The sequence below is a fragment of the Pocillopora verrucosa genome, chromosome 10 (genome assembly GCF_036669915.1).
Source record: "Pocillopora verrucosa isolate sample1 chromosome 10, ASM3666991v2, whole genome shotgun sequence".
Taxonomy (NCBI): Eukaryota; Metazoa; Cnidaria; class Anthozoa; order Scleractinia; family Pocilloporidae; genus Pocillopora; species Pocillopora verrucosa.
The window spans coordinates 12,030,134-12,041,223 of NC_089321.1; the positions used below are offsets into that span (position 1 = coordinate 12,030,134).

Genomic DNA, 11,090 nt, shown 5'->3' on the forward strand with positions numbered 1-11,090 from the left:
CTTTCCGCCAGTGGTTGTTTTTTCTCCGTCGGGCAAATTTGTTTTTGTCGAATTTTTTTCCACCTGTTATTATTTGGAAGGCCACCAGTATTTCTTTTCAATATACCACTCAAGTGTCATACTTTAAGCCTATTGGAGTTAAGAAGACGTGCGAACCAATCCGATCGAATTTAAACTTTAAATAAAGACAATTGTTTTATTTTTTTGCAGGTTCTCTACTGAATCCGGTCCAATGATCGAGAGAGGTATCAGATTCAAGATAAAGGAACGGAACCTGCAAAAAGGAAGTCAGTAACACATCTAAACTGCGTGGATGTACCTCATGTTAACTGCATTGCTTTGAAAATGATATTGAACGGTACACGTTAACCTTCGGGGGGGGGGGAGGGGAGGGGGTACTTCTTATCAACAGAGTTATGGGAATGTGTCGCTGGATTGACTACTGATGAGATTACATTTTCAACAGAGTTATGAAGATGGGGTCGCACATTTTTTTCGGTACTTTGGGGATCAGAAAGTTCTGGTAAGTGGGGATTAAAAATGGGAAGATTTGTAGTTAAATAGCTGTTTCCATATTACCAAAAGTGACCAAGATGGAGTCTGAATTTGACCACAGGGTAGGCCGGGGTAAGGGTTCCAAGAGGCCAGCGGCACAAACCCAGCAAAAAGTGACCCATTGAACCAAGACCCAATCTGAGCGTTCTGATTGGTGCTTACTTGGTTGGGATATTGCTATATGGACAGTATCCACGGAAACGGTCAAAAACCATGTATTTTTGTTTGCGAAAGCCGGCAAATTCAAAATAAACAAGTTTGATCCGAGTGCCATAAGATAAACTAATTACTAAATTCGCTTGTTCAAGCCATACTGGGGAATAATGATCCCCATAAGGTTCTGGGATATGATTATGATCCCTCCTCATTCTCGGTCAATTCTCTGCAGTCCTCCCTTTATACTCTCTTAACGACCACTGATTCCCTCCTTTCACCCAAAGAACCATGTGACACCCCCCTAAAATACTCCACGCTCCCCCCTTCAGTCGATAAATAATGAGTGGTTCCTATGTATTTTACGCGAATGTAATTGTAAGCGTGGGTGTCAAACGTGTCGCTGGTTTATTCATGTTTGGTCCTAAAGGAAACGATAATTCGTCCGAGAAGTCCCCCTATATCTGCATGACAACAGTGATAGAACCAGCTGTTAACTAAAATACAAGTTGTCTCCGAGCCAAGACTTTCAGAAAACCCATTTAAAGTCAACAAAAACTTGCATAACAATTTACTGTTTTTTTACCGCCTTGAAAAGAAGTTTAGTGCAAAACTCATTGTTCGCTGGCGAGGGCTTATAACGAAATTAAAATAGGAGTAAATAAGGTGTACGAAGAAATTAACAGTTGAAGATAGTACACCTGCACTTAAAATTCTAGAAACTTCCATAAAGAAATAAAAGCCCGAAAACTACGGCAAATCGACGTATAGTGAGATGTATGTCACTTGTGACAAGCAATTAAAATCTACTTTTTTCATAACAGGCAAATTTGCAAGCTCTGCGTTGACAACTGCGGCCTTATAATTACCCTCCGAGACGCAAGGAGACTACCGACTAGCCAAAAATTCACTACTTTGACTTAGAATGAACGGAAAACAGCTGTAATGGGAAACACAGCCTCAATTTTAGCGAGCAACCGCGAATATTCCTACTGAGAAGATGGGGTGCCTTTGCAATGTCTTACTCAGTTACGCTGCCAAATTTCAAATGAAGCGCTTCATATCTTAAGACTTAAAACTGGGATGTGTATCATTCGCACTCAATCCGAAAGTTAAACAAATTTTCGAAAGATATTTCGCCATTCGTGAGTTCGCTCCTAACTTCTCAAGTCTCTATTTTGTTAACGCACTGAATAAAAATAAAGAAATTTGTATCCTTCAAGTAAATATTCTAGACAGTCTATCTGTCCTTATATGGATTTGTATAAAAGACCTTGGCTTGTATTAAAAGTAAATACAGCTAAAACAAAGAAGCATTTAATATGAGATTTGAAAAAACAGCAAGATAATACTTTATTTGAAGATTTGAATATAACTTGAAGCGAAAACTTAAAATTATTTATATCTATTAGAGATCAAGAACGCGCAAAAAACCTCAAATCATGATCTTGCTTCCACCGCATGCAAATTACGAAAACCAAACCGCACACTTTTATTAGCATAACTTATTTCTATTGTTTCGAAACGCCTAGTTTTTCCGTGGAGTAATTAGTAATGCATGCAGTTTATTCATATATTTTGTTCTTTCAAGTTGAAAAAGTTTACTGTGTAAGTGAAGCGGTTGTGTTTTGCTTTAAAATGAAAGAAAAAAATAAGCAATACTAATATTATTTTCAGAAGATCGGTTCGACCCCTGGTGTTGATGTTGAAAGAATGAATAATTTACCGTTGTCAGCTTTGAAAACCGATCTGGTTGGTTTCGGATGGTGTAGAAAAAATTATTTTGTGTGAAAATTTTGCAAAAATGTTCCGCCTTTAGTACAGCGTTTTCTATTTGTGCGAAAAAAGTCATTAAAAACAAGAGAAACTTGTTAATATTCAAATGTTGGTCTATCATTTTAATAACACGTTAAGTGTGACTTAACGAAGTATCGCTTACAGCGAGCTTCAAACATTTTACTCTGTTTCAAACGACCCCTTCTTTCTTTTGTTATTTAAGAGAACACCTTTCGGATTTTTAAGTAATAACATTTACGGCTTCAGCGTGTTGTCTCAGTATTCAGCGTTAATATAATTTAAAAAAGGTTCCGGTAAGGTTTATCTATGCGAGTTAGTACCCATAGAATTTCCCATCTTTTTGAGCCAACCCTGTTTTATGTCGTGCTTTACCGGTTCGGTGAATGTTTCCTTGAATGCTTTCTGTCTGTGTGTCTCTCTCAGATAAGTCGAAATGGCTTCAAATTCTTCCGGAATCGTAAACCCCTTCAGCTCTCCAGCCACCTTGATGTGCATAAGTTTAGGCAATAAATTGCAGTCTGGCAACTTTAATTTGTCTCCGTCCAGGTAAGCACCTGGGCTCTCCTTGTCTAAAAACTCATTCAACTTTTTAAGTTCCCTTACGAGCGCGGCGCGCAGTTTAGCATCGTTGTCTGGGATGCTGTTCCGCATGAATAAAGCGAACTTTGAATACAAATCGCGGCCGGCGATGTTGGCTTGCGCTTTCAAACTCTTCAAATCAGGCTCTGGAAAGGTTTCCTCCAAATATCCCACGATCGCGTCGGCGTCTTCAATCGGTTCCAAATCTCCATGGATAAGCACAGGTGGTTTTAATCTTCCCTGGGTTCTTCGCACAAATTCATCCCACTTTTTCGTATCTTTTTTCGTCAGATCGACGAATTCTTGATGGAACGGAACACCTTTCAGTCGCAATATCATCACAATTCGTTGACTGGAAGGGCAATCTCCTAGCTCTTTGTGAACTTTAAAATGGTCGTTAGATCCCTAAACCCAAAACACAACATTTTGTGAAATTAACACCGCTTTCACGGAATGAATTAATTCTCAATTCCAGAAGTGCGACCCCATAGCTGTAACGTTGGCAACTCACCTTCACAAACACCGTCACCGACATAGCTACGATTATCTTCCGCCTCAGCTGAACAAAATCAAACCGAAAGGACGCAAGTTTCCGTTCGAGCTGTAATTTACCCGACAGCTACGAGACAACTGTCACACCTTATTAATAAACAAAATGTAGTTTGTGCTCCAGATCGCCTCGCATTTTTTCTCATTTCCAGATTTCTTCTCGCCAAAATAGGGTGCGGAGAACTGAGCACAAGCACAGCCGCGCATGCTTGCCTGACGACAGGCAATTTGTACCAAAGACCGGAATCTAAATTCTCCTCAGGATTTTCAACAAAATAATCAGAAAAGTTGACAAAACTTTCATCTTTCCATCACGTTTTATTGTTTAACCTAAATGGTGAATACATTAAAGTGTGTCTTCTGTTCCTGAACATGTCTCAACGGCGACACACAATCTTAGCATTTCACAATTGTTACAAAATTCACCTCATCCAGTTCCCCTAGCCTCATCACGATTTCGTTCAAAATTGCACATCATTTCCATACGATATCATTATTGATACGCCCTCGGATCATTCCTCATCAGATTTCCTTGTACCTAAGCCCAAAACTTTCGCCACGGTTATCCCCTCTCCTACTTCTCAAAAAGTGAACTTTCTCCATCCCATTCTCCTTGGTTAAGTCACCAGAATCGATTGACCGTGAAGAACTGGGAGAAAGCCTTAAAGGAAGCTACGACAGGTTTACAAACTCTTGGGAAAAAGTTACCTCTTATTGCGTTCAAGGAATCAACAGAAAACTGGAACATTTCTTTCTCACAAAAAATTCCATCATTTTCACATTTATACACAGATAGCAGAAAAATAGACAACTAAAGTTCAACTTGCCGTTTATCGGTCCTAAACTTCTGTAGGCGAGGCGACAGAACTGATCAGGCGACACACGCACGAGGGAGAAAAAACACATCACAAAAAGTGCACGTGTCCGCCCTCGCCCCTCTTCCCTCCCGTCCGCACCCCCCACAACGCATGTAAGAAATGAGCCCATCTTCTCCAATCACAATTGATACCAGAGATCAAACACTACACTAGAAATCATTCATCTACTTATAAGATACAAAGAGTAAATTGTTACGCTTATATATTCGAAAGTCAAGTGTCTTCCCGCTTTAATATGCGTAATTAGCACTTCATATACTGTGGCCTGTGCTAGTCCCTAGTCCATCCACTCGTCCTCGTCGTCTTCAAACTCAGATGCACTTTCGCTTTCACTCTCTGCAAACAAATGAATCAAATAATTAACTACTATCAAAGAAAGACCTCGCGGTGTGCACAACGGCCATTACCGACAGCTTGGATTTCCGCCGGTTTAGCTTGAACCCTTTAACTCCCAAGATCTGATTATTAATTCTCCCCTCTAGCTGCTACACATTTCCTTGTAAACTAATTACAAGAATTTGGTGTTGGATCAAGATAACAACTGTAGCTTGATAAGTTAGAGTATTCTCATTACGTGTTGGCTGGACAATGTTTGGATATTATAAGGAGAAGTTACATGTCCATCACTTGGTGTACCTGAAGAGTGGATGGCTTTTTCTCTTTGCTCCAGTGCCAATTGGAGGGCCCCTAAGATTCCACCCCCTCCACCTCCGGATGGAGACTTCAAATTTTTTGGTGGTCCATCTGTCTCTGATACCTAACAAAATGGAAATTAGCACGCAATCAGTCTGATATATTGTACTACTCGTGCGTATTGCAGCACACGCACTTCACGCGCGTGCAATTCCCACGCATAGTACACGCACTCTGCGTGTTACTACACGCCAATGCGTGTAACAGAAAAAATGCTCACAGGAGAGAGTAAATATGTGATATTGACACGCAATCACTCAACTGGAACTTATTAAATTCCTGCATCATAGCAAAAGCGCGTTTAAGTAGTAAAAGAGATTAATTCAATTATGAGCAAGTCATTGAATTTTTTGGGTTCCTTGCGGAAAAGTAGAGTTATCTGGAGGTCACGCACGAGTTAACCCCACCTTCTTCAACTGCTTGCCACTCCTGATCTCACTCAGCAATCCACTTCGACCATCTGAACTGCTTGGTCTTCTCTCCTCGGCTGCTACCTTCTTCAGGGAGGTTCCTTGACAAATCTGATCAAGAAGAGCTCCACGACCCGGGCCACCACCGCTAGCTATGGGGGGAGGAGGAGGCGGAGGGCCACCTCTTCCCATTGGTGGAGGTGGAGGAGGTGCACCACCCATTGGTGGAGGAGGAGGTGGGGCAGGAGGCGGAGGTACCCCTGCAGGAGGAAGTGGTGCCCTGGAAAGAGGGGGTGGTGGTGGTAAGCCTCCACGTGAGGGAGGGGGTGGTGGAGGCCCACCACGGGATGGAGGGGGTGGTGGTGGGGCATTTCCTATTCTTGCTGGGGGTGGTGGTGGGGCTCCACGTGAGGGGGGAGGGGGTGGTGGGGGTCCTCTTGACTGTCCTCTGGATGGTGCTGGTGGAGCTGGTGGAGCTAGGACATAATATTTAACGTGTTAAAATCGTAATAAAGGCCTTGTGATTTATGTCCCTACTTAGAAAAAATATATATATAATGTCCCCCTTAAGTGCCAACATATGTATGAGAAGAACTTGCTGCCTTGGCTATGACATCTGCAAATGGTTAAACATTCTAGTCCTCTCAGATAAGGACAAAAAACCGTAGGCCCTTTCTCCTGCATCTTCTCTTCTGGCAAAGAGTGGGGAATTTAGCTCTCTGTGTTGTGATCTGGCCTTGTTAATGTTTATACAGGCCCCCATTTAAACCAGCTTTAAAGCTAAACTGAGCTAGCCTGTTAACAAATTGCAAATTAATTCATAGATTAAAAAAACTCACTGGTATTTTGAACATTTTTCCAATTTAAACAGTTCATGTCAATCCATCAGCTTGAAAAAAAGAGGAATATTGATTGCTTACGTGGTTCCGTAGCTTTTTCCTTCTCTATTTCACGTCTAACATTGTCAATTCCTCCTCTCTTTTCGACAAAATCATAGATGAAGTCCATCGTTTCCTTTTTCTGCATTTGTTCAGCAGTAACACCAACTAGAGAAAACAGCTCTTTCCATTTATCATCCAATCTATCAACCTAACAAAGACAAAAAACTGATCACCAGAATGTTTCAAAGAAATTTAGGCATTCAGCTCTGAAAGTTTCTTTTTGATTAACATCTCCATGGCAACTAGTCACCCACAAAGTTGTGGTCTACGTCATTGACAATTGCAACAATCAAGCTTCTTGCTTCATCCAAAAGAAATCTTGAACTCATAGTCTACTGTTGAATGAAAAATTTTAATGAAGATTTTGTTATCTTAGGGACTGGTCAATATTTACCATGGAGGGGGTGTTGAAGGATTTTGGTTGTGTCATAAGAAAACTCACTTGATATCCACCCCACCTCCTCCCTCATTGGTAGTCAAGTTTTAAGTTCCCCCTTTAAAGACATTAAAACCGTTTTCTTACATCAAATCCACCTTGTGGATCCCAGCCAATATGTCCAATGTGCCTGTAGTGAAATTTAAAAAAATTCTTATCACTGTATTTCCTCAAATAAGCACTAGGTGCTGATTTAAAATATTGCCTAAAAGGAGGGACACTTATTGGAAAAAGGATGCTAAAGCAAGGGGGGTGCTCATCATTCTTCTGTGCTAATGCTGCTGTAGTTGAAGCTTAAGAGGTTATAAATAAAGTGGCAGTAAAAACAGGGTTTTCCTTAAATCCCTACTAATTAAGAAATTGAGAGAGAAGGGAGAGGAGAGGGGGGGCACTTATTTAAGAGGGGCACTTGTCTGACATTATGACATTGATGGTGGGTGTTTATCTGGGGGACGACCCTTTATAGAGTGTGGGTGCTTATTCATGGAAATACAGCTGAATTGGTTCTGCAAAAAGAAACCTGAAGAAAAAACAACACTGATAATGACCATTGATTTGCATACAAGATTACATGTACACTACTCCTAAACAGAGGCGAATTGAAATGTTACATGAATATTTCTGGGGGACTTAAGTGTCTGCATCCCAACTTCAGTATCCATTTTCTTAAAACTCTTCTCTACACATTTCTTTTGGTGCTGACAAGAAGAATTTCTTTAAAAATCAAGAGCTTCTCAATTGGTGATCATTTCCTTTATTCTCATGACCTTAATGTGTTATTTAGGTGTGATATTGTAAGGAGAAATTAGATATTAGTCATCATAAGGGTCAAAGGGTTATGCTTGTGTGCCCTGAATAAAGGTTGTCCTAAAGAAGAGCCTCCATTCTTAACCTTTTACCTCCCAGATCTGATAGTCAATTCTCCCCTCCAGCTACTACATACTTCCTTTTAAATCAGTTACAAGAATTTGGTGTTAGATCAAGATGACCGCTTCTATTTGGTGTATTTGAGTATTCTCATTACCTGTTTGCTGGATAATGTATGAATATTGTAGAGAGAAGTTAGATGGTAATCACTTCTGGAAGCTAACCCTTTAACTCCCAAGATCTCATTAGTAATTCTCCTTACTGTCCATCATATAGTTCTTATGATGTTAGTTTGGAGAATTTGGTATTGGATCAACTAATAATTCCCTAATTGATATTTTTCTTTATTCTCATCACTTGTCTGCCTGATATTGCATTGACATTGTAAGGAGAAATTCTGTCTTGGTCACTTATGGGAGTTAAAAGGTTAAAAGGGAAATTAACAATTCAAAGATCAGCTCACTGGAAGTTCTCTGGTTTTCCAATGTCATCTTTGGTAATCCTTTTCTTGGTGTTTTTCTTGTTGTTTGATGCATTACTTTTGCTGTCTTTTCTGTCTTTGCTCTTTTTCCGAGACAGAGCAGGACCACCATCCACGGAGGAAAGACTTGTCTGTGATTGTGAATGACTCATATTGCTAAAGTTATCTTTGTACAAAAAAGATACCAAAACGAATTGTATTAGCAGAGATGGAGATCTACAACAACAAATAATGATTTAAAGAGCATACATCTATTCAGTGTTGTACATGCAAAACCAAAAGCAAATGAAGGTGATTTCAACAGTCAACCAATTTTTTTACACATACTCTTACCATTGGCCTGTAAAGAACTCCTCTTTCCAATGTCCACATTGCCCCCTACTGCAGGGGGCGGAGCAGGCTGCTTGCCATGCCTTGAGGCATTCTCTTTTTTTCTTTCTACAAATCACACAAAAGAGATTCATTTGCTTCTGTAAAATGGTTGTTAAAAAGTGTTGCTGATCATAAAATGTCAAAAAAAAAGCCACATTAATGTGATGAAGAATTTTTTAATAGACAGCAATAAACAGCAATCAATTATGTTTGAAACATAATCAACCCTTTACACCCTAACATTAATATGTATATTCTCCATACTGTTCTCTTTATGTTTCCTGAGGTGCTGACAAGGAGAATTTGTTTGACAATCAAGAGCCTCTTAAGTTGGTGATGATTTTATTTATTCTCAGGACCTTAATGTTTGATTCAGGGGTGATATTCTAAGGAGAAATTAGATACTAGTCACTCTTATGAATTAAAGGATTAATCATTAAAAATTAGCATCGATGTATCAGCTTTTCTCACTGGACACTATTTCATGTGCACACTCCTAGTAGTGACCAAAACATAACTGCTCATTTCAATCACTTCCCAACAATACGGCTCTGACTATCAGTTCATGGTGTATTCAGCCATGTGACTGTATAAATGCATGTACATGTTGACCTAATCTAATCTTTCTCTCACCTACGCGTCTCTGTTCCTTCTCCTTCAGCTTCTTTTCAATCACATTGATAAAGTTCTGGGCCTCTTCAGCATTTGCAAAATTTAGACCAGCATTGTATTTCTACAACACAGAGTGGCCACATCACAAACAGATTAATAAAAGACTGTGGATATATGAAAATCATATATGTGAACTGATAGGGCTAATCTTCTTCTCTACTTTGATTTGCATTATTATATTAGCAGCAAGTCCAAATGAAGATCTATCCAATGATTTCTGCTCAACAACAGCAAAGACATTCAACTCAGGAAGGGACAAATATCCTCTATTGTGGAACAAGGGTTGCTATATTGACCAATCATAGCACGTATTTCAAAAATAGCACTTAGTCATCAGTTAATAACATAGAGAAATTTATTACATAAGCTAAACTCTCTTAAATCTCACAACAAAGGCAATTGCTCATTTAATCCCAGTTAATTTTGTTTAACTGCCCACAGATAGATAGTAACGTTATAATCGGTAAAATACTAAAATTGTAACATTGAAAACAAAGTAGATTAGACAAATGAAATTCTAAATTACTTCTACTTACATCAGCGGCGAAAGCGTGGAAATAAGGCTGAGAACGAGTATATTTGAACTGGTTGTACAACTCCTGTTCCCATTCTAACGACTTTGTCTACAATACGATGAAGGTAGAATTAAAATCAACACATAGATTGGCCAATATGATGTCTTTCTAGAGTGCAGTTGTGAAGTGACACGTTCTGAGCTTACCACAAGACTGTACATTCGAAGAAAGTATGATCTCTTCCCGTTGTCTTTCACAAAACAAATTACTCCTGTAACTTTCTTCTTCCATACTCTACGGTTTTCAGGCGGTGCAATATATAGCTGGGCTACGGATGTCGCTAGAGTCTGTAAAAGAGTCATGATAAAAATAAGGAAAAAGAACGAGGCTCGAACTTGCTCCAACGCCACTCTTGGAGCTGATTCTTTTCAACTTACCACACAACGGCGACCAAGCATACTAAAAATTTCGTCATTTTCATACTGTTTAAGCAGTGAAGATGGTCTGTTAACGCCTTCACTCTTTGGTCCTGACATCTTTTGGTAAGCTTTCAGTTTCTGAGTAGCAGCAGCACCAAAATACCTACGTTTGAAAATAAGCCTGCTTTCAGAATACTATGCAGTTTCCGGGTGACGTCATGCATATACACAAAAGCGAGGCTACGAGGCTAAGGAAGGCTTTAACCTTGTTCCCAGGGTCCTCTCTTTTCCTCTCTCAAGGTTTAACACTTCAACCCCTAAGAGTGATTGGCAACTAATTTCTCCTGGGCATATCACCCTTGAATCAAACATTAAGGTCACAAGAATAAAGGAATTGATCACCTCGACAGCTTTTTAGGAAATGTACGGTGAACAGTATGGAGAATATGCTTACTGATGTTAGGGCACTAAGGGTAAAGAGAGAGGACCCTGTTGAGCGTCCCCCTCGGAAGGAATGTTACAATGTGGCACCAACCCCATCACAGGAGTTACCAGAACGATGTTGTGAACAACGAGGAATTACCTTGGAAATCATTGGAAGCGTACCACCTTGAATCCTCATTAGCAAATTGCTCACGGAACATTCCTTGCCAGGCCTATCAATAAAAGAAAAAAACATTTGAATTTACCATAAGTGTTTTAGTCACGTCGCTTGAAATGTTGGCCTTGACAGTCATCAGTGATTGCGTGATTATTTCATTCACTTAATCCGA

General features: G+C 39.8%; 2 protein-coding genes across 3 annotated transcripts; both read right to left on the minus strand.

The window, feature by feature from the left end:
• Window positions 1–2,043: 2,043 nt before the first annotated feature.
• Window positions 2,044–3,715, minus strand: LOC131776199 (chloride intracellular channel protein 3). The gene is made up of 2 exons (XM_059092368.2): window positions 3,596–3,715; window positions 2,044–3,489 (listed from the first exon to the last, which is right to left on the minus strand). The coding sequence occupies exons 1-2, from the start codon at window positions 3,617–3,619 to the stop codon at window positions 2,806–2,808; spliced, it is 708 nt and encodes a 235-aa protein (XP_058948351.1). The 5' UTR covers window positions 3,620–3,715; the 3' UTR covers window positions 2,044–2,805.
• Window positions 3,716–3,931: 216 nt separating this feature from the next.
• Window positions 3,932–10,516, minus strand: LOC131776195 (actin nucleation-promoting factor WASL-like). 2 transcript variants are annotated; one of them, XM_059092363.2, is made up of 11 exons: window positions 10,336–10,516; window positions 10,105–10,245; window positions 9,920–10,006; window positions 9,345–9,444; window positions 8,673–8,777; window positions 8,322–8,505; window positions 7,079–7,121; window positions 6,535–6,703; window positions 5,612–6,081; window positions 5,148–5,268; window positions 3,932–4,847 (listed from the first exon to the last, which is right to left on the minus strand). In XM_059092363.2, the coding sequence occupies exons 1-11, from the start codon at window positions 10,432–10,434 to the stop codon at window positions 4,789–4,791; spliced, it is 1,578 nt and encodes a 525-aa protein (XP_058948346.2). In that variant the 5' UTR covers window positions 10,435–10,516; the 3' UTR covers window positions 3,932–4,788. The 2 variants fall into 2 exon arrangements, with proteins under 2 accessions (XP_058948346.2, XP_058948345.2); XM_059092362.2 differs by having other exon boundaries at window positions 5,612–6,090.
• Window positions 10,517–11,090: the final 574 nt, after the last annotated feature.